Source organism: Schistocerca americana, chromosome X, assembly GCF_021461395.2.
Source record: "Schistocerca americana isolate TAMUIC-IGC-003095 chromosome X, iqSchAmer2.1, whole genome shotgun sequence".
In the NCBI taxonomy this organism is placed as follows: domain Eukaryota; kingdom Metazoa; phylum Arthropoda; class Insecta; order Orthoptera; family Acrididae; genus Schistocerca; species Schistocerca americana.
In genome coordinates this window covers 600,091,054-600,115,582 of record NC_060130.1, presented here as the reverse complement: position 1 = coordinate 600,115,582, position 24,529 = coordinate 600,091,054, and the positions used below count along the sequence as shown (strand labels likewise).

At 42.9% G+C, this 24,529-nt stretch overlaps 1 protein-coding gene across 4 annotated transcripts in view; it reads right to left on the bottom strand.

Moving 5' to 3' along the window:
- The window catches only part of LOC124555142 (elongation of very long chain fatty acids protein AAEL008004-like), a 913,230-nt gene that overhangs the window by 145,808 nt on the left and 742,893 nt on the right, over positions 1-24,529 (bottom strand). For all 4 annotated transcript variants that reach the window (XM_047128953.1, XM_047128952.1, XM_047128955.1 and 1 more), the window contains one exon: positions 20,677-20,757. In XM_047128953.1, the coding sequence (XP_046984909.1) occupies positions 20,677-20,757 (81 nt within the window). The remainder of the gene's footprint in view (positions 1-20,676; positions 20,758-24,529) is intronic.

The window sequence follows — 24,529 nt, the reverse complement described above, 5'->3', positions numbered from 1 at the left end:
TTAGGAACGACGTACTAAGATCTGTTTCCAGTGAAGAATCCAGCCAAATCGGATACGTAAAAAATCGTGAAGCTGTCATCAACGTGAATGTTCGTGTGACACCACAGCGCTTAAATAGATATATTCATACTGGAAGTGGTGTTATCCTCCGACGATCGAACTGACTTACCCAGACAGTTACATGGACACCTACACTTCCTCCGACGTTCGAACTGACTTACCCAGACAGTTACATGGACACCTACAGTTTATCGCGGAATCAGATCCACGGGGCAAATCCTAATGGATACCCCATCACTTTCGGTTGACTTTCCATGTAGTCATCAAGAGCAGACACATTTCTGCGGATAAATCATCGTAAGTGAACAATCTAAGAGCTGACAGTGCTTGAAACAAATCAGCGGCCCTGTCGCGCTTCTAAGATGTATCCACTTTGTTATATTTGATAATAAAGAGAATTATCTGGAATTACTTACTAAGCTCCCACATCAAAACAGATTGAGGTGGATTAGTGATTTAGAAAATTTACTCACATGTGGGAACTGCGGAGTTCAAAGTATCATTCGTCCATCTTGATTTCCATTTTACTTGGTTTTAGTGAATCACACGAGACGGATTGTCTCAAAATCTGCCAGACCAAAGAGATTCCCGTTTTACGTTAAATAACCACCGGGAAGACACAATCAATACCTTCACAGTGCAATTGTAGTAGTAATGTTACCTATGACAGTGCCACTAAAGCGCAGTTAATAAATACAATTTTCCGAAATTAACTCGTCAAAGATGAAGTAAATATTCCAGAATTCGAATCAAGAACAGTTGCCAATATGAATTACTTAGTCGTAGATCCCTCGGTGTAACGAACCAGCTAAAACCACTTACTAAAGGCAAGTCTTCCAGAGCAGATTTTATACTAATTAGGTTCCTTCCAGAGTAGGCGTATGTACTCGACATTTCATACTTAGCAATCATATACAAAAGCTCGCTCGACGAAAGATCCGTACCGAGAGACTGGAAATTTGCACAGGTCACACCAATATTCAAGAAAGGAAGTAGTATTCTGCTGCATTCCAGACCCATATCACTGACCTCGATTAGCAGTTGGATTTTGGAACATATAATTTGTTCGAAAATTATAAATTACCTCGAAGAAAACGATCTACGTTCTTGTGAAACGCAACTAGCTCTATATCCAAACGATGTAATGAGTACTATCGAAGGGGGTCTCAAACTGATTCAATGTTTCTAGCCGCGCGGTATTAGCCGAGCGGTCTTAACGCTGCAGTCATGGACTGTGCGGCTGATCCCGGCGGAGGTTCGAGTCCTCCCTCGGGCACGGGTGTGTGTGTTTGTCCTTAGGATAATTTAGGTTAAGTAGTGTGTAAACTTAGGGACTGATGACCTTAGCAGTTAAGTCCCATAAGATTTCACACACATTTGAACATTTTCAATATTTCTAGATTTCCGGAAAGCTTTAGACACCATTCCTCAAAAGCGGATTGTAATCAAACTGTATGCTTATGGAGTGTCATCTCAGTTATGTGACTAGATTCGTGATCTACTGTCAGAAAGGTCACAGTTCGTAGTAATCGACGGAGAGTCATCGAGTAAAATAAAAATGATATCTGGCATTCCTCAAGTAAGTTTTATAGGCAGTCTTCTGTTCCTAATCTACAGGAGGATGTCACAGAAATGTTGCAACAAATTTTGAGTGTTTGCAGAGTGTGTCTTGATGAACAAATCGAAGACAGGAACCCGCGTCCGGAAACGTCATCCAACGACGCTACAGAGCCTCATGTCACGGATTGCGAGGACCCTCCCGCCGCAGGTTCATGTCCTCCCTCGGGCATGGGTGTGTGTGTTGTTCTTAGCATAAGTTAGTTTAAATAGGGTGTAAGTCTAGGGACGCTGACCTCAACAGTTTGGTCCCTTAGGAATTCACACACATTTTTTTTACAGGCTGTGGTTTCTGCCACTAGGCCACCCCTTCGGCAGAAAATGTGTGTTTGTACGCTGACGGACCGTAGGAGGAACTACTTGCAATGTCGTTTGTTATTCAGTGATCGCGGTTTATTGCCACGATCGCTAGTGGAGAAGATGGAGCTAGCAGCTGCATAGAAAGGCCTTGTCTCCTATGAATGCGATGTTCTGTTGGCCCGATGGATGACGGTTTCGAACACGGATTCCTATCTCGGATCTGTTCCTCAAGACACTCTCTATAGCCTCTTGAAATTTTTATGAACATTTATGAGACACATTGTATATATACACTTTAGGAGACAATCTGAGTAGCGGCCGGCCGCTGTGGCCGAGCGGTTCTAGGCGCTTCAGTCTGGAACCGAGCGACCGCTATGGTCGCAGGTTCGAATCCTGCCTCGGCAATGGATGTGTGTGATGCCCTTAGGTTAGTTAGGTTTCAGTAGTTCTAAGTTCTAGGGGACTGATGACCTCAGATGTTAAATCCCATGGTGCTCAGAGCCATTTGAACCAATCTGAGCAGCCCTCTTAGAATGTTTGTAGATGATCCTGTCATCCGCCTGGTAAAGCCATCAGAAGATCAAAACCAATTGCAAAATGATTTAAACAAAGTATCTGTATTGTGCGAAAGTGACAACAGACCCTAGTTAATGAACAATGTGATGTCGTCCACATTAATACTAGAAAGAATCCGCAAAATATCGTTTACACGATAAATCATACAACTGTGAAGGCTATTAATACAACTAAATACTTAGTAATTATGGTTTCTAATAAATTAAATTTGAACGATAATATAGATAATGTTGTGAGGAAGGCAAACAAAAGACTGCGTTTTATTGTCAGAACACTTAAAAAATTCAACAGGTCTAGTAAATAGACTGCCTACACTACGCTTGCCCCGTCCTCTGCTAGAGTACTGCTGTGCGGTATGGGATCCTCACCAGACAGGATTGACGGGGGCCATCAAAAACGTCCAGAGAAGGACAGCTCGTTTTATGTTATTGTGATCAAGGGTATGATAAACGTGTTGGGGTGGAAATCGTTAAAACAAAGGTGTTTTTCGTTGCGGCGAGATATTTTCACGAAGTTTCAGTCACGAACTTATTCCTCCGAATGGGTAAATATTCTGTTGACGCCAGCCTACGTAGGGAGAAATGATCATTAAAATAAAATAAGAGAAATCAGGGCTCACATGGAAACAGTTAAATGCTCGTTTTCCTCCACACTATTCGAGAGTGCCGAGCGGTCTAAGGCGCTGCAGTCATGGACTGTGCGGCTGATCCCGGCGGAGGTTCGAGTCCTCCCTCGGGCTTGGGTGTGTGTGTGTTTGTCCTTAGAATAATTTAGGTTAAGTAGTGTGTAAGCTTAGGGACTGATGACCTTAGCAGTTAAGTCCCATAAGATTTCACAAACACACATTCGACAGTGGAACGGTAATGAAAGACCCTAAGGCGGTTTACTGAACACTCTGCCAGCCACCTAACTTTGAATTGTAGATTAGTCATGTAGATGTTATTTGACATATTGCCTGTTGGCTTTTGCCTCGGGATATTCGGCCGAGCCGGCCGAGCGGTTCTAGGCACTAGTCTGGAACCGCGCGACCGCTACGGTCGCAAGTTCGAATCCTGCCTCGGGCATGGATATGTGTGATGTCCTTAGGTTAGTTAGGTTTAAGTAGTTCTAAGTTCTAGGGGACTGATGATCTCAGATGTTAAGTCCCATAGTGCTCAAAGCCATTTGAACCATTTTTTCTTCGTCCGAGTTTCTTTACTGATTCTTCTGATGTTTCACGGACACTAATGGCTAGCGAAACCACAGAAAAATAGTTAAACAAACGCCAGCCGAAGATCCCGAGACAAAATCGAACAGGTAATATGTCAATAAGTGACCACGAAAGTCTCAACAGGTTTGGCCAGTGCGATTTGTTTGGTAAAATTACGGTCGACTGCCTCCATCGTAATCATCTAGCTAAGCAATTACCATTGGCCTTGGTAGCCACGAGACGTTACCCATCTTCTCTTTCTACTTCCACTCCTCAGTATCAACTGATCTCGAATTCAGTTCTGCACCTAGCTTCCTAAATACATTTTATCAGTTCTGCACCTAGCTTCCTAAGTACATTTTATGAAGACAAGTGCGGAGTTTCCGGATCGAAACAGAATGACGTGTAGTGCCGGGTAAGAAATGTCACTAGCGTTTGGGAATAACTGAGTAGTCTTGCCTCCCGATTTAACTTTTTACGTGGTTTTATTGAGTCCACGATACGAATGCCAATATGGTTTGCTTGATAAAGCTGCGGTCAAGTGACGAAAGTCAACATGTTTCGCTAGCTTTTTAGAAGAATTAAATACTTTCGTAACAGCAGTTTATGATCTGTATAACATTGAAAAACATCCCGTAACTGAACCTTTTTGATGGACTGAGACGGCGTGCCTGACAAACTCGCACCCGGATATCGGCTTTTCTCGAGCAGCGTTGTAGTACCTGAAGTATGTGAGTACGCCTCAGAAACAGACTCACATCTCAAACTGAACAAAGTCAAGTTACTTGTATGTAAATAAAACAATACGCCGTCTGGGAGGCTGCAGATAATGTCCCATAATTTATTCATAGGAATAGCGAGCGAGGTGGCGATGTGGTCAGCTTGCTGGACTCGTATTCGGGATGACAGTGGTTCAAATCCTCATCCGGCCAGTCACATTTATGCATTTGGTGATTACCGTAAATCATACAAAGCAAATGTCGATGTGTTTCCTTTGAAAGGGTATAGCCAACTCACTTCCTCATCCTGCCCTGATGCCAACTTCTAATTGGCTTCTGATGACCTCGTTGCCGACGGGATCTTAAATTATAATGTTCCTTCTTATTCGCGGAACTGGCTAGATTACAGCAAATTTTCATAAAGTGAAACTAATACTTGTCCTAGCATAAGAAAAATTTATAATGAATTGAAGCAACAAATATACAGTTTCTCAGTAACTAACTGTCAAATGTGAAATTGTAAAGGGAAGCAATATCTACTGTTACCCAAGTACTGAAACTCGAAGGAAATCGTAAGATTTGGCCAAATATTGTTTTAAAACAAGGATATTTGCTGGGCTGCACCAACCTTAGCAGAGAGGCGGTAATCGTCTCGTGTCAATGACATAACACAGCTCAGATCGCGTGGTGCATAAAGCGCCACTTACAACTAAGGTAGTTAAATCGTACTGTAAAACCCCATCAGTGCGGGGCAGAGTCATTAGTTGCATTATAATAGGTTACACATGGCTATGTAGGGTGTTCCACGCACTTCGTCTAAGCAAGCTAATATATGAATTAGTAAATGGTGCGCGTAATCCCGTACGGGTGGCACTCCGTAATGAAGGACGCCTTTGTAACTGAGAACATGGACTGCGTAGTACACACCGCAAACGCGTGCTCCTACTTACTCACAACGCGTTCTCTTATGAGGTGATGTAACACCAAAACGGAAAATATAACAGACATTTAAAATACCAAACTATTCGTTAGCATAGCAAAACACGTCAAATATAGAACAGAGCCACCTTCTAAATCGGAAAAGGTTACACAGGACTATTTATTATGTTCTACCCCACTTTATCTACGTAACTGTACAGGGTATTGGAGTATAAGTGCATTTTTTTATTGGTGACTGAGGGCAATGCATATGTATACATCAGTATTTACTTCATTTACAGGTTAACAATGACAGATGTTACGAGCAGTTTGTTTTTAGGTTGTTTAGTACCTCCAAGCACATGTGTCAAGATCAAGTCATCCATGCTTATTTTCGCATGGGCAGCAGATCAGGTGTAGAAGTGTGGACGCGTGGACGTAATATGGTTATTCTATACCGACAGGCGTAGTCCATTTAGTGGTGCAGTTACGACCATGCAGAAAACATCAGCTAGTAAATTATGGGACGTGTTTGCGGAAACTGTTAGAAACAGAGAAAAAACACACACGGAAGTGGTTACATGTTAAGGTAACAATGATCACAATATCTGCACTTATACCCATGATACCCTATATGTACATAAGAAAAACTAAAGGATATTAATAATTATTTATGTGAGTCAGTCCAAGAATAAAGGACGCCCTTCTAGTACGACGACTATTCAGAAAATAAGGTCCGATCGGGCATGAAATGGAAATCATAGGGAAAATCCGATGAAGCTTTGCAAAGATGTGTTGGGCAGTGTCTCTAGTGTGCCCGCAGATCGCGTCACGTCGCTCTTTTCAATTCTGGCCTGGTGGGAGATTTCACCTGTTGTCATGCAGCACACATAACATAACTGTGATACGTTTCCTTCTTCATGACAATTCTCTGCCGCACTAACGCAGGGCCAATGGAGGTACTCCTGCAGCGTTTTCGATGGGAAGTGTATGGTCATCCACAATGCAGCCCGTAATTCCACAATGAAATTTTCATTCTGCAGCGGAGTGTGCGCTGATACGAAACTTCCTGGCGGATTAAATCTGTGAGCAGGACCGAGACTCGAACTCGGGGCCTTTGCCTTTCGCGCGCAAGTGCTCTACCATAGAACTTGCCCACGAAAGGCAAAGGTCCCGTGTTCGAGTCTCGGTACGGCACACAGTTTTAATCTGCCAGGCAGCCCATAATTGGCTCTCCCCAAGTTTCACCTCTACTCACATGAACTGCTGGCAACGAAGATAACATTTTGACACAGACAACGAGCTGTAGGCCAGCGTAGAGAATTGGTGTAAACCACAGGCAGCTGCCTTCTATGATGAGGTCACTGGAAAATTGTTGCAACGCTACGATAAATGTCGTCAGAACGGCAACTATTTAGAGAAGTAGGTGGAAGGTGTAACTAACTGTTGCAAATAGAAGATTTCTGATTTTCACAGTGATTTCTATTCCGTGACCGATCGCACCTTACTTTCCTTTTTTTTTCTTTATTGATTTTCGATTTCCCCCCCCCCCCCCACCCCCCCACCCCCGCCTGGGGAGGGGCAGGCTGACAGCAGCTTAATACGCTGCTCTACAGCCGATAGAAAGTTAAACAAAACAATGGTGAGAGAACAAACAATACAAAAAAGCGATAAAATGGTGACTTCGTTAATAACAGTAAAATGGCGGAAAGTTGCTACACTTAAAATACAAACAAGGCTTTGACAATGCAGATGAAGACACACAGGAAGGAGACATGCACAATTAAAAAAACACGGTGACAATCTGGTTTCTGTTTGCACGAGATAAAAACACAACTAGCGACAATATGGTGGATGTTCGCAACACTGACAGGGAATGCACAACACTGAACACTCAGTTATAACAGCGCTATACAGGTGGCACAGCGGCAGATGGGGAGGGGGGGGGGGACCTGGACCTATGAGGGAGAAAAAGGGGGAGGAGGATAGGAAGAAAAAAGGGAAGCCGATGGAGGGAGGGGACATAGAAAAGGGGAGGTGGGCGAACGCGAGAAGGAGGGGGAAAGGCAGTGGAGGGGAGAGCAAGAAGGACTCAGGGGACAGAAGGGAGGGAGAGAGAGGGTAGGTGGGGAAAAAACAGGCTGGAAGGGGGGAAGAGGGAGCCCGGGGAAGGACAGAGGAAGGGAGGGGGAGGTGAGGATCAGAGTTGATAGGAGGGATAAATGGAGGAAGAGTGGGCATCATCCGGGAGGAGGAGTCGATGGAAGCTACCTTGGGAAAGGAGATGAAAGGTGTAGAGGTGAAGGGGAGCGGGGACACAACGGTGAAGGCGCGGCAGAGGGCGGGGGTTGGAGAGGAGAGGAGCAACTAGGGGATGAGGGGGATCAAGGTGGCGGGAGGTGTAGAGGATGCGGATATGTTTGAGGAAGAGGAGCAGATGGAAGAAAGGAATCAGGTCGTAGAGGATCCGCGTGGGGGACGGGAGGCGTATACGGAAGGCTTTACTTTCCGAATATCCCTCGTATAAACGCGTGAGGTTGCTGCACACATGCCATCCGAGAAAAACTACTGGAGGCACACACGAACGTCGGTGCAGGCGGTTTATTACGAGGGCTTGCTGAAAAGTAATTCTGGCGAATTTCTTTATTTGAAAACTCGCAAAGTTTTTTAAATAAAGGAAACGTAATTAACATTCTATATCTTAAGTCTTGACGTTTACATATTTGCAACTCTCTGCCGCTAGAGGGCACCGAATTGTAGCGTTCAACATGGCGGTGTGTAACGTAACTATGTCGGTGCATGAGGAATAGCGTGTTGTAATCGAGTTTCGATTTCAAAGAGTTGTCCATACATAGAGTACTCTCTCCTTTAGCACGAAAATGCCAGACTACACATGGGCGCTGCGACATTTGCAACAATCCGACGCCTTGGGTTCACTGTCATCAATCATCCTCCATACAGTCCCGACTTGGCTCCATCCGATTTTCACCTGTTTCTAAAACTTCAAGAACATCTTCAACGACTACACTTTGATAAGGATGAAGCAGTGCAAGCAGTGGTGAAATAGTGGCTCTGTCAACAAAGTAAAACATTCCACAGTCGCGTTATCAACAAACTGGTCTCTCGTTGGGAGAAACGTATTCATCACCAGGGTGACTATGTTGAAAAATAAATACGTAGACATGAGGAATAAAGATGTAGAATATTAATGACATTTGTTTTAAGAGTTTTCACATAAGAAGTTCAGTGGCATTACTTTCCAACATGCCCTCGTACAAACAGTAAAATGTATGTTTTGGGCATGAAGTTTAAATTTATTGGAAGGGATTAGACTGTACCCATCTCTATGGTATCAGGTGATCATGTGGATAAACTGTAATCATGATTATAGAACTCCTAGAGATAACAAAAGCCGACTTCCGCTATGCTGAACATAAACGTAACATAGTGCATGAGAATCCAAAGTATAAGAGGCACATTTGTGATATCCTGAAGCTAGCCATAGTACTTCCAAAATACCTTCTCTCTGGTTTTTAGTGTCTTCCGTTTCTGTTCGAAATATGTAATAAACTGGACCCACCATTTAAGTAATAATACCTTACGGAAAGATCTGATCATATTTGGTTATGTTCTTCTTAAACGCGACATCCACTTTCTTCGTATATGAACAGGGACTCCTTAATTTTATAATTCCCAGATAACGTTTATGTCAGATGAGTTTATGGTATAGCTGACGTTTCCTGCTGAAAGAGGACACTGGATTATACCATGACGAAAAGAAATGAATCTCATATTATAATTGTATTAACTTTAACAAAAAAATCATATGCTCCCTTTCCCACTGGTACAGTGAGAGATTAGTGCACATAGTGGTAGTACCTGTGGTGATGACGCGAATCTCTGATTCCGTCAACTTAGGGCTCTACTTCCTACCAACAATCTAGTTGATGTGCTGCCGCTATTAACGCTACAAGAAAGGAAAGAAGGTATACAGATAGTGTGGCTAACTTCATAATTACTTATAACATATAGGCCTGATAAAATTTTGGATTTTCATTTACTATGTTAGGTTTACTTTCAGAATAGCGAACATCGATTTTTGTATGCTCTGTGAGATGTATAATGATGATTGCCCGGTATCTACATGATCTACTGGTATGTTAGAGGTAAGCAGATCCTCTTCTCTTCCAATAAGTCTATGTATCATGATTAAAAGATACGCTTTACTGTTTGTAATAAACCTTCTGCGCCGACGTTCGTGTGAACCAGCAGTAGTAGTTGTCGGATGGCTGTGTGCGATATGCTCCATGTGTGCATATTAGAAAGGACGTGCTTTATTCATGGATTACCATGTATATAGAATTATTAGTATCCTTTACTAGATCACATACATCGTTATGCAGATGAAATGGGGTAGAACATTATAAATAACCTGTATAACCTGTTATGATTCTGCCCTATATTGGACGTGTTTTGCTCCGCGAATCAATACTTAACCATCCGAATTGTCTATTACATTTTCTGTGTAGCGCATAACATTTCCTTAAATGAAGTTGTGTCTAAATGTAAGTGGGGGCGTGAGTTTGCGGTGTATTGTCGATGGCGAGTACAGGACGTACTGTATGTGCTCAGTTATAAAGGCGCCCACTCACGGAGTGGCGTGTTATCCGCCACATCTTCTAAACTCTCTTATCCCACTGACGCAAAATGGCTACAGCCGCTCTCCTAAGGCTGATATACTCGAATATGGTTTTACACCTTACTGAAAAAACTCTAACCATTGAGTGTGCTTTTCACTGCTCTTACCTATTAATACACCTGTGTCGCAGGCTGTCTGATTTTAATGCAATCATTATGAATATGACGAGCATAGTCACTGCCCATATATCTTGGCTCTTGTTAATGTTTTAACACTTTGCTGGTCACATATACACCAGAAAAATGGAACTGTTTTAGTTTAATGGAATTGATGTATGGTCAGTTTTAAAAGTAACTACAGATAGTTCGAGACTACATTTTATACAGTTATGACAAAGATGTGTTTACTGTAGTCAGGGGCTTGCAGATATGTAATGTAACAGCGAAATCCACTGCAAGTCAAATAATAGCGATAAATGCAGCTGAAGTGTCATTCCCACTATAAAAAATAATGCGGTGTATGTTTAAGGGTGGCATTTCTATTTGTAAATAAAAATGGGAGTTGTATGACAATTATAGCGTGTAACATGGCGGTGTGTAATGTAATTCAGTCAGTGCGTGAGAAACAGCGTGCTGTAATCGAGTTCATCCACCAAGGAGCACCCTCTTCTTCAGTATGACAATGCCAGACCACACACGAATGCTGCGACTTCTCTAACAATCCGACACCTTGGCTTCAATATCATCGATCATATTCCATACAAACCCGAATTGGCCCCGTCCGATTTTCATCGGTTTCCAAAACTTAAAGAAAACGTTCGTGGACTTGTCTTTGACAGTGCTGAAGTGGTGCAAGCAGAGGCGAGGTTGTGGCTCCTTCAACAAAGTCAAACATTCTACAGTGGCGGTATCAGCAAACTGGTCTATCAATGGGAGAAATGCGTTCATCGCCAGAAAAAATGCACTAACCAGTCAGAACATTACGACCACTTACCTAACAGCGGGAATGCCTATCTTTGGAGGACGACGGTTCAATCTCGCGTCCGGCCATCCTGATTTAGGTTTTCTGCGATTTCCCTAAATCTCTCCAGACAAATGCCGGGATGGTTCCTTTCAAAGGGCACGGCCGACTTTCTTCCCCGTCCTTCCCTAATCCGATGAGAGCGATGACCTCGCTGTCTGGTCTCCTTCCCCAAAGAACCCCGCCTATCTTTGGCACGGATCACAGCAGCGACGCATCGTGGCCTTGGTAGGTCACTGGAGGGAAGTGGCACCACATCTGCATCCACAAGCCACCTAATTCCCGTAAATTCCTGGGAGGGGGGCGATGAGTTCTGACGCCACGTTCAGTCACATCCCAGATGTGTTCGATTGGGTTCATATCTGGTGGGAGAGAGAAAGGGAGGGGGGGAAGCACATAAATTGGAACTTGTGTTCCTTGAATGCTGCATCACCCGGCCTTATGATATGACTCATTATCTTGTTAAAAAACGCCACTGCGCCGGGAAACATGATCGTCAAGAAGGGGTGTTCGGGGTCTGCAACCAGTGTACGATACTCCTTGGCCGTCATGATACCTTGCACAAGTTCCACTGGACCTACAGATGATTACGTTAATGTTCCCCAGAGCGTAATGGAGCCGCCGCCAGCTTGTCTCCATCCCGCCGCACAAGTGTCGAGGACCGTTCCGCTGGAAGACGACGGATTCGTGCCTTCTCATTGGCATGATGAAGGAGGTATCGGGATTCATCAAACCATGCACCACTCTGCCACTACTCCAACGGACATTGCCAATAGTCACGTGTCCATTTCAACCGTAGGTGCCGATGTCGTGGTGTTAACATTGGCACATGCATTAGTCGTCGGTTGCGGAGGTAAGCCGTTAGGAGTGTACGGTGCACTGTGTGTTCAGATACGCTTGTCCTCTGGCCAGCATGAAAGTCTGATGTTAATTACGCCGTAGTTCGCCGCCTGTCCTGTTTTACCAGTCTGCCCAGCCTGCAACATCCAACATCTGTAATGAGGGGTGGCCGCCCAACCCCACGACGCCTGGATGTGGTTTCACCTTGGTTTCGCCACGTGTTGAAGGCGCTCTCTACAGCGCTCCTAGAGCACACGACAAGTCGTGCAGTTTCCGAAATGCTCGTGCCGAGCCTCTGGGCCATCACAATCAGCCCTCGGTCAAACTCAGATAGATCTCGACTTGCCATTTCTACACAAGGACACCACGCTCAGTGTTACTACACGCACAGTGCGTGTGTCTGACTAGCAGTCTTTCGTCGCCAGGTGACGCTGCTATCGCCGGGCGCGTTTATATCGATAGTAGGTAGGTGCTCATAATGTTCTGACTAATCAATGTATGTAGACATGAGGAATAAAGATGAAGAGTGTTACTAACGTTTGTTTTATTTAGAAAGTTTTCCGGAAACCCAGAATCTACTCTGTAGGAATCAACATGGATTCCGGCAACAGCGATCGTGTGAGACCCAACTCGCTTTATTTGCGCATGAGACCCAGAAAATGTTAGATACAGGCTCCCAGGTAGATGCCATTTTCCTTGGCTTCCGGAAGGCGTTCGATACAGTTCCACACTGTCGCCTGATAAACAAATAAGAGCCTACGGAATATCAGACCAGCTGTATGGCTGGATTAAAGAGTTTTTAGCAAACAGAACACAGCATGATGTTCTCAATGGAGAGACGTCTACAGACGTTAAAGTAACCTCTGGCGTGCCACAGGGGAGTGTTTTGGGACCATTGCTTTTCACAATATATATAAATGACCTAGTAGATAGTGTCGGAAGTTCCATGCGGCTTTTCGCGGATGATACTGTAGTTTACAGAAAAGTTGCAGCACTAGAAAGTTGCAGCGAAATGCAGGAAGATCTGCAGCGGATAGGCACTTGGTGCAGGGAGTGGCAACTGACCCCTAACATAGACAAATGTAATGTATTGCGAATACATAGAAAGAAGGACCCTTTATTATATGATTATATGATAGCGGAACAAACACTGGTAGCAGTTACTTCTGAAAAATATCTGGGAGTATGCGTACGGAATTATCTGAAGTGGAATGATCATATAAAATTAATTGTTGGTAAGGCGGGTGCCAGGTTGAGATTCATTGGGAGAGCCCTTAGAAAATGTGGTCCATCAACAAAGGAGGTGGCTTACAAAACACTCGTTCGACCTATACTTGAGTATTGCTCATCAGTGTGGGATCCGTACCAGGTCGGGTTGACAGAGGAGATAGAGAAGATCCAAAGAAGAGCGGCGTGTTTCGTCACAGGGTTATTTGGTAAGCGTAATAGCGTTACGGCGATGTTTAGCAAACTCAAGTGGCAGACTCTGCAAGAGAGGCGCTCTGCATCGCGGTGTAGCTTGCTGTCCAGGTTTCGAGAGGTTGCGTTGCTGGATGAGGTATCGAATATATTGCTTCCCCCTACTTATACCTCCCGAGGATTTCACGAATGTAAAATGAGAGAGATTCGAGCGCGCACGGAGGCTTTCCGGGAGTCGTTCTTCCCGCGAACCATACGCGACTGGAACAGGAAGGGAAGGTAATGACAGTGGCACGTGAAGTGCCCTCCGCTACACACCGATGGGTGGCTTGCGGAGTGTAAATGTAGATGAAGATGTAAATAATTCGGATGCATTACTTTCCCGCCCGCCCTCGTAGGTAAAGTAAAACGCTACAGTAAAAGGCTATAAGTACACTAGGACAGTTCACTTTTGTTTTAGGTCTGCTGGTTAACTTTATGAGCCAGTGTTCTGTCTTTGTAGCTCGCATTGTGTTGTTCCCTGACAACGTGAAGTGAGAAGCGGGACGGAATGATTGAGAAGGTGTGTCAGAAATGGTTCATTGGTGGGACGACATGAACAGTAGCATTAAGTATTTGATCAGTACAATAGGTAGCCCCATTTGATGTATCACTGTTGTGAGGATACCTTACAGGTGAGGTAATGGATTGGTGTTTCGCATTAGTGCGTTACGTAGCAGCCTCTAGCCTGTAACAGCGGACCCTCGTTGGCAGCAGTCACGCTCTGTTTACAGCGGACTCTTCTCTAATTATCGGTCGACCGTGAATTGACAACGTCATTCGAAACCCGTTCTTTCAAACTTCTGTCCTGTGGCTGGCTTCCGCTACACCACGTCCGAATTCTAAGAGAGGCAGTTCAAATGTGATTCAAAATATATTCATTCAGAAACTCGACAGTATGAGAAACATAGCATCCTTTTTGGTCTTTACCGTAAATATATTTTACTGTTTTAGGTGACTCACAAGGTTTAAGGAAAAAGAATCTAGCAATGCAACATATTTTTGTTTGTCATCAGTGTTCTGGCTGGTTGGATGCGACCCACGAAGACATCATCTCGCATGCCAACCTATTCACTTACCAGAAGCAGTAACACCCAAAGTCCTCAATTATTTGTAGGGCATTGTAATATGTCTGTCTTCCCCAACAGATTTTTTTTCCATCGACAGCTTCCTCTAGTATCATGGAAGCTAGACGCTGATGCGCCAGAACATGTTCCTATCAACCATTCCCCCTTCTTGTCAGTTTCTGAATATGTTCCTTTTCGAGCCGATTTTTCCTAGAACCTCCGCATTTATTGTCTTATCAGTCTACCTAATTTTCAACATCCTTGTATAGCACCACATCTCGAACGCAAATAAAATGAAGATCCAAAGAAACTGGTACATCTGACTAATATCGGGTAAAGCCCCCGCGAGCACGCAGAAGTGCGGCAACAGGACGTGGCATGGACTCGACTAATTTCTGACGTAGTGCTGAAGGGAACTGACACCATGAAACCTCCAGGGCTGTCCATAAATCCTTAAGAGTATGTTAGGGTGGAGATCTCTTCTGAACAGCACGTTGCAAGTCATCCCAGATATGCTCAATAATATTCGTGTCTGGGGAGTTTGCTGGCCAGCAGAAGTGTTTAAACTCAGAAGGGTGTTCTTGGAGTCACTCTGTAGCAATTCTGGACCTGTGAGGTGTCGCATTGTCCTGCTGGAATTGCCCAAGTCCGTCGGAATGCACAATGGACATGAACGGGTGCAGGTGATCAGACATGATGCTTACGTACGTGTCACCTGTCAGAGTCGTAGCTAGACGTATCAGGAGTCCCATATCACTCCAACTGCTCACGCCCCCCACCATTACAGAGCCTCCACCAGCTTGAACAGTCTCCATACCCGTACACGTCCATCTGCTCGATACTCGTCCGACCAGGCAACATGCTTCCAGTCATCAACAGTCCAATGTTGGTGTTGACGGGCCCAGGCGAAGCGTAAAGCTTTATGTCGTGCAGCCATCAAGGGTATACGAGTGGGCCTTCGGCTCCGAAAGCCCATATCAATGACGTTTCGTTGAATGGTTCGCACGCTGACACTTGTCGATGGCTGAGCATTGCAATCTGCAACAATTTGCGGAAAGGTTGCACTTCTATCACATTGAACGATTCTCGTCAGTCATCGTTCATCCCATCCTTGCAGGACTTTTTTCCGGCAGCAGCGACGTCGGAGACTTGATTTTTTACTTGATTCCTGAAATTCACGCTACACTCGTGAAATGGTCGTACGAGAAAATCGCCACTTTATCGCTACCTCGTAGATGCTGTGTCCCATCGCTCGTGCACCGACTATAACACCACGTTCAAACTCACTTAAAATCTTGATAACCTGCCATTGTAGCAGCAGTAACCAATATAACAACTGCGCCAGACACTTCTAGTGTCATATAGGCACTACCGACAGCTGCGCCGTATTCCGCCTGTTTTCATATGTTTGTATTTGAATAAGCATGCCTATACCAGTTTCTTTGGCGCTTCAGCGTATAACAGACTAAATTGTTTCTATTAAGTGCAGAATGGCAATTTGTAATATTTTCTACACTATCGTCAGGTCAGTTAATTCCTCAAAATTTCGGGAAAAATTTCATGTAATTTAAGTTAAAACTGTAGCCTATTCTACAGTGGATAATGCAAACGCTTCGTGAGAGTGTACATACAGTGTCGCAGTATGTGAAGTGCAGTACTTTGGAATAACCTTAACTGAATACTCCCAAACGAAGCAGGATTGTATTATTATATCAGAAAATGAAGGATACACGTCTCTTCAAATGGTTCAAATGGCTCTGAGCACTATGGGACTTAACATCTGAGGTCATCAGTCCCCTAGAACTTAGAACTACTTAAACCTAACTAACCTAAGGACATCACACACATCCATGCCCGAGGCAGGATTCGAACCTGCGACCGTAGCAGTCGCGCGGTTCCGGACTGATGCGCCTAGAACCGCTCGGCCATCGGGGCCGGCCACGTCTCTTCACGGAAGCATCATATTAGCTCCGTGTGATAGTGCCTGTGATTGCGAAAACAAATCAGAAACAAGTAAATATACCTAACTCTTTCTTATGCGCTTTAACTTGCTCACATCGTTGTTAGGAAATGGGAACGAGGTATTTGAGCTTGATACAGAAAAGGAAAGAGACACGCAAAGTCAGTTCCAAAATAACAGATTCTAAAAAAATGACATTTCACGCTGCACTAAATGACCATGCATTAGCAACCATCGCGAATTGGGATATGTGACTGACATTGATTGCTGAACCTTCTCCAAGTGTGGAGAGTACTGAAAGCCTCGGATGTTGAAATATGTTGGTTTTGAGACTTCCCCAGGAATGAAAAATTCAAATTTCGTACGCTGTTAGGTTTATTTCTCCTGTGAAATGAAACAAACATTGCGTCGAATATAGCATAATCATTTCCGATACTTGCAATAAGTACTCGAGCATACAGCTTTTCAGCTAAGATTATGTGCCCCAAAATACACTTTGAGGATTTTTTGAACACCTGCTTCTATCTGGAACTATAGCGTTTGCTTGCTACGGGAATAATCCAATAAAATAATGAACTGCTCTTTCCCTTACCAAACGGGAGAAAATACGACAGTATTTACCTACACTGTCGCTGTGCGTGAATTGCAGTACTTTGAAATAGCAATTTACATTTGTAACACTTTACGAATTCGTAACAATTAACTAACAGTTCTAAACGCTGCTCTTGTAGATCACGATGTGAACCAGCTGTGGAAGGAGACACACGTATTTTACAAAGTAACATGTGGGTGATATGTATTTCATTGGTCTCTCAGTGGAGAGCACTAGAAACAGTGAGAGGCCGCAAACCTACGCCTGTATGGTGGCATGACAGCACCGGTTTCATCCCTTTCTGTCTCTATAATCAGCAACAACCTCACAAACACGACACAATACTCCTATATGCACCCAAACTCACTCACTCTCTCTCTCTCTCTCTCTCTCTCTCACACACACACACACACACACACCATAGAAACAACAAAAGTGCTTCGCGAAGAAATGTGTTCGGTGGGTGTGAACAAATAAAGCCTTCCTAGTTTAGGCTGCCGAATCCCAAAATTACATATTTATTGAAAATAGTTACTACACATTTATTGAAAATCGTTACCACATTAGTTAATTGGTTGTATAAGTAAGAGTACTGCAGAGTCACAGTTTTTATCAGTATCAGCGAAGAGATATGGAAGACTGGAATATACTGTTTTACATATTTGTTCCCGTTGCACACAAACAATACGTTTATGAACAGGGTTCCCTGTTCAAAGCGATTTCTATTCAGTTCGCACTAGAAGCGTGCAACAACGCGTGTGTTCGCACTACTGTAATAATCCGACTTAAGGTGCTGTGCGATAAATAATTTTTTGACGAGGAAAATGTGTAAGAAAGACCAGGAATCTCAGATTCTGTAGAGCCCGTTTCTTACATTGTATACAAGGGAACTGAGAAGGAAATATTTGTTAAATAAACGTATTTCTAAGTGTCGTATCACGTGAAAGATTATACGTCTGTGCATAGTGAAGAAACCGCCTTCGTCACGTAGTGTATTGAATGACTTCAGACATACTCGCTGTGTGAATTAAAAACAGAATGGTAGGTATTGGTGGCAACGTACTGCTGTTTACACCAGAGTTAGATTCGTAGTGCCAGTTGCACGCATCCTTTTATAAGCACGTTTGTTTCCCGGCTTTGACCACGACGTTCCGTATTTCTCTGCTCCCTCTGCTTTTCTCATAGCGTCGGAAATCGAAATCGGGTAGAAACAAGGGTGCCTTGCCAGCTCATCTTCATCGTAAAAGACTTCAGGTTTAGCACTGAGTGCTTCGGAGTCCAACAGTCCGTGTGTTGGTGGAGCACATCTGTACACCTGTGATACGACTTTAAAATAAAGTATGTGATTAAAATACAAGTATTGTGGTTTTACAAATACCGGCGAAAAGTTGAAATAATCTCGACTTGTCGCAGAGAAGGAATTCATATCAACCAAAATTTATTGTTTCATGCTGTGACACGTTGAACAATGGTGTCAGTTGAGTATTAACGTGATTTGCAGAATAATTTTGTTTATACGACTTTTTAACTGATGAAACTAGAATGCTGCGTCGTCATAAAATTCTATGTTTTGGCCAGTTCATGACCAATAGGAATTCGTCCAAAGTTGATGAAAATTTATAAGTACACTGATTCTTCATTCTAGACACTTAAGAAATGGGTGGCAGATCCAAACGTGTCTGAACTTTCCTAGGAGATGCATGTGGCCAACGTTGAGAAACTGCAGTCACAGATGAAAACACCGAGAAACTGAACAACAAGGTGTTAGACAATTGGTAATTAAGCGCATAATAAAAAGCTGATACCATTCACACAAGAAGAAAGGATAAAGTACATTTTACTTGAATTAACTATGAGAAAAGTTTGGTGTCTCGTTTACCGAGAGCTGACAAAAGGCAAAAAGCAAAAATGAATCTCTTAGCAATGTTTCTATTGTTTTAAAAATAAAACCATTGATTTTGTTCTCAGATTTCTTAACTGTAGGGCAGGCACGGATCTACCACTCCCTGCTAGGAACTAATTAGCAGTCAAAGAGGTGAGCGGAAATCAGCGCCGTTGCAGCAAACAACAACGAATTTGGCAGGAAAGAAATGCATAATGGGTCTTATGATTGATTCCCGTTCAAAGGATCATACAGCCGCAAATGTGTATTTGTCAGATCTCTAACTATCAGTCTTCAGGGATGGAATCAGCTCACTGAAAAATGTTCGACACAGTGTATTGAACAAAAAAAAATGGGCTATGTCGAGAAATAAAGCGATTTTTTTTAGACTCGAAACCATAGTCTCTTCCTTAAAGAGCAAGAACTCTTCACCTTGTCATCACAGAAAAGGCTTTCGACCCAAGCCAGATACTGTCCATTAGAAACATAGACTTCGATGGTCTTGGTTAAATATACAGGTGTCACGATCGATATAATGTTAACTCTGCGATCGCACGTTAATAGTGCGATCAAACAAAGATTGCTGCCTTTTCAACCAGCTGTACCTACTCTAAAATCAGCACAAAGTCAAACAACTGAAAACTCTTCATTTGGCGTATCATGATACTGCCGGCTGTATCATAGTTCGGAACTGGGTTCAGTGGCATCTGACTGCTACTTGAAAAACCTGAAACCACTGGAGAACAAAGCCGTTTGTGCAAAGCCAGTGCTGGCCAGTACACGTTCAGCTCACATATTTGGCGGCACTTAGGCTAATCATTAGTCTGCCAGTTCGTGGAGGACAAATCTATAAATTTTATGCAAAAGCAATAATTTCTCCTCTAGACCTTATTAGAGCAAATGTGGCTTTGAGAGACTTTTAATACTCATACACATACCCACGAGAAAAACAGACACTCTAATACGCATACTCATTTAAACTATTAATATTCGAAACACCTATTTCACTGTCAAGTCAGAAGGGGTTAACACCAAGTGGAACTTCTATATAATCCTGCGTCCCAGATAGTCTCTCTCCTTAGGACTTGACCGTTTAATAGCAATTCAGGACATTGATGATCTGATACTTAGCGACCAAATCTAGTTTATCTCTTTCTCAGATCTGGATTATGCTAACATAATCCGAAACAAACCAGTTTTATTTTCCACTCCAGAGATAACTCTTACAGGCTACTAATGTTTTTCTTGTGAAATATTTATGTACTCCGCCATTTCAATCCATAAAAGTGATCTAATAACACATTTTGATTAATGTTGTCTATCTAGAAAATGGGTAATAAACAAATGCTACAGAAATAAAAATTTGGGATCTTCAGTTAGTGCATGCATTTTTTTAAACCGTGTACCAGTGAAGTCAATCGAAGTTAAATGATTAAAATGTGCAGCAATAATGGAGACCACTATTTCACAGAAATTGGCACCTCATGTTTTATTTTGTTTTATTTGACACCGCATTGGGAACCACAGGAGTTATGTCTCACTTTGGGTTCCATTCTCGCTCCGAGGACCAATTTAAACTGAGAAGGCAGCGTCAAATCATCTCCACTGAAACATGGCCCACGATGACAGTAACACATTCTCTGTTGCTCCTCTCGACACGAAAATTAGTAAGAAAAATTAATATTTATACCAGACTCTTTAAATAAAAATGCACATACAGTGTAGCATCTCCGGCAAGTACGATGATCCTCGAAGAGTTGTCGGTGATATACAAAGAAAGCTAAACAACGTACATTTGTCTTTTCTATAACGAAAAATAAAGCAAGTTAGTTTACTCACCCTTAGCCCCATTGGGCTGTATGAATAATCTACGGGTTGGCAACGGAAGCTATAGTGACCCGCCCATCCACTCTGCAGGTACTGAAACATACAGATACATGAAAGCAATTTAACAGATTGGGTGAGTTTTAGTAACACACACTACAGTAAACAGAAGTATTATGCTACAAAGAACAAATATTCTAATAACACAACATTTTATACAAGATCTATTGAACGGGCTGTGCGCATTGCCAACGGATTAGTACAGTAAGAAACAAAAATTTTCGCTATTTATCTGGAAAGCAACGCAAAAGTGGCAAACAGAACACGATAAACACCAAAATCATTGCTTTTCTGTTGTGTTTAATCCACAATTTAATTGCACTGACTGCACATCCATTACACTATGATTTAACAGGTTGGACGGGGCTGTTACTGGGCGAGTTACTGTAATGAATGGAATCTTATTTCTCAGAAATTGTGGGTTGCTAGCCCAGCCAGGCAGCTATCCATCCCCATCAGTACGGATGTGTGTTGCGACGATTTCTTGTGCAGGATCATGACCTATACCTTCCGTCATTGCTCTCTACCTGAGCTAATAGTCCCTCAGCAATGACCTCCGCATCTACAGTATGCTAAATATACCTTAACTGCCAGAAAGCTGAATATATTCTGCTCTACAACCAGGGTTGCTCATCTTTTTGTGCTCCTAAATAAATGTGAAGATTATACCCTCAAGTATGAAAAAGACCTTAGGGTCACATATAGTTAGTCTGATTTCCTTAAGTGCGCAAATGGTCATATATGTCAGTATGAGCATTAAGTTGTTATTGTTGGCCGGCCGCGGTGGTCTAGCGGTTCTAGGCGCGCAGTCCGGAACCGCGCGACTGCTACGGTCGCAGGTTCGAATCCTGCCTCGGGCATGGGTGTGTGTGATGTCCTAAGGTTAGTTAGGTTTAAGTAGTTCTAAGTTCTAGGGGACTGATGACCACAGTAGTTAAGTCTCATAGTGCTCAGAGCCATTTGAACCAGTTTTTGTTATTGTTGTTATTCTTCTTCTTCTTCAGTTCGAAGAATAATTTGATGTAGCCCTCCATGCAACTCTATAAAATGGAAGTCTCAGTCCCTGAATAACTATTGTAACCTACATCAAATCGAATCTCTTCACTGCAGTCAAGCCTTGGTCCGCCTCTTCCGCCTCTGCGTTGTTTGCCCTAAACACTGACTGTTTCTATATTGACTATTAATTGGTAACTGAAAATGTGGTCTGTCAACCTGTCCCTATTTTTTTTTTTTTTTTTTTTTTTTTTTTTTTTTTTTTTTTTTTAGCTTTTCTTCCCGATTCAACCCATGTAAGCAGTGTGTTTCTCCTAAGAGTCTTCAGGCGCATTTTCTCTGGTCTTTTGGCAGATATTTGCAATTTAGCTTTCGCAACGTGTAGCTGTAGCCAGACCAAACATAAACACAGCTCATGAAGTCTTTTATGCAACGCCCAGTGTCGACGTGAAGCATCGGTTTGTTTCTCGTTACGATCAACATGATTTGAAAGCGGAATTTAACGTGCCCATTGGATTGAGGGTTCCCAAATTACCCTAGGTCGATATTGGTTTTAAACCATTTTAATCGTAACGGGAAATAAACCAACGGTTTCTGTCAGCACTGGGCGTCGCTTTATAGATTTGATGAGCAGCATTTGTTTAGGCTGACTCCAGTGACACATTGAAAAAACGAAATTGCAAATACCTGCCGAAACACCAGAACAATTGCTCCTGACGACCTATAGGAGATAAAACCTATATAAGCATGCATGTGTATAATCTATCCTTAATGATAGCACGGAAATTCAGATAGACTTATTTTTATTTACACATATAAAAAGTGGCAGAGGAGATGATAGCTTACACCATCTTTAATTGGAACTATGAAGCGGATGTTAGCAACCACCCAACAAGCAAAGTTTTGTATCCTGCTTCCGGCGACTGCGCGACCCTCACATTTTGTAATGTATCAGACTGTAACATCAGTTTCTCTCGAGATTTCGGCATCTCTTTTTACACACGGAGATATATAAAATATTTTAACACAGTTACTGAGGGAAGTTCATCTGTCAATACTTTTGGTCGCCTTTTGGTGCGGTGCTTCACTGTCTAACACTGCTTAATTTGAAGCATCGGTCACTGATCTTAGTAATCTTCTGATTACCTTCTGGCATGTTTCATTGGAGAAACATAAAAAACAAATACTATTTTGTCAAAATATTGCGCCAGACGCTACTCATTATCTGATGGTTCATATCACTTTCCTTGGAAAAATAACAAAAAATCAAGAACAGAGAGCTATTATAACAGCTGTACCTGACAAACAGACGTACAAATAGAACATGTCGTAGGATGGGTGTGAAGCTTCAGATCCGTGGACTCCTCTTTAAGCACGTTTCACTTAAAACCCGTTGCTCTGTACCTAATGAAAATTGTGATAGCGATTTCATCGTGCTTTCAAATGTAATTACACACTGCATCAAACATTAAGAAACAGGAAGAGAAGGTTGCTCTGACTGACGTCGATGGCATAACTGGTACGAAAGGACTGATGCTGGAAACAGGTTAGCGTACTAGCCGTTGTAGGCTCCCTCATCACAGCTACTGAACAAAACGCTCGTGGCTTGCGCTAGTGAGCAAAAACAGTCGAAAACTGCTGCTAGCCAACATTTGTCAGACTGACTGCAGTGGCTCGTAATTACAAAATCTGTTGCAAATCACAGACGACCAAATTTCCTTGAGTAGTCCAACAGTCAAGCCAAATCAAGGTATGCAAATGCTGACAACACTATTGACCGATCAGTATCCGGCAGTATGGTTCTCTGACGTCTTCATATTGGTGGCCTGCACGCTAGGAAACCTGGAGTCTGTTGTTTACGGCTGATTCAGATTCGCGTAACAGAGGTTACTTTGGATTAGAATTTCAGCGAGTCTTAATGCGAACTAATTTTAAGGACACCAGAGGCGAGCTATCACATATTTAATATGAGAGGACATTAACATGGCACGTTTCTGTGAGATTCGACTGGACTCAGTGTATTGGAGCCTGAGACTGTACCACCCACACGCACAAAAGGACAAATCGTTCCAGATGGTTGTTATTCCTGTGCACATCAATCGTGTACAGTCGGCTAATACTTCCAGAGACCAATATGCTAAAGAAATGCAGAACTTAATGGCTCCTTTACTTACAGGTCGAGGAACGGAGAACGATAGAATGTTGAGGAATGGATAACGATAGAAGATAGGTACCGTAATTTATGCAGACAGCCTAACTTTACCTGAAGCTGCTTAGGGAACCGCGGGAAACCCACATCTGGACGGAAGGGCGTAGATTAGAACGCAGCTTCTTCTTCATTAGAGTCCAGTGCCGAAACCAGTGCGCCACCTTACTGAGTCACTTCAAATAAAGTCTGTACCGACCATGAAAGTATGCCGACCTTACAACGTTGAGTCTCTCAGTCGAACTTTTATTTCCCTGGATCTCGATCGACACCCTGAAGAAAGTTAAAATCGCCCATGAAGACGAACAAAATTTATACGTAACAATCCAGTTTACTTCTTCTGCTTGGGTTGAGCATACTCCTAGGAAGGAAGATTTGCATAATTCACTTGATTTGGATAATCCTGGGAGACTGAGCAACTGCGTAATTGGAAAGGATTTCCTCTGATGCCGACACTAGAGACATGGGACTTGTTCATAAGTGTATAATTTACGTGATGATGAACACATGTAGAATGTTGCGTTTGTATTATTGATAGCGAAGAGAGAGGGTGAAACTCCTGGTTACTACATCAGCTAACCTCCGGAATAGCAATAAGGGTGCCTTCGA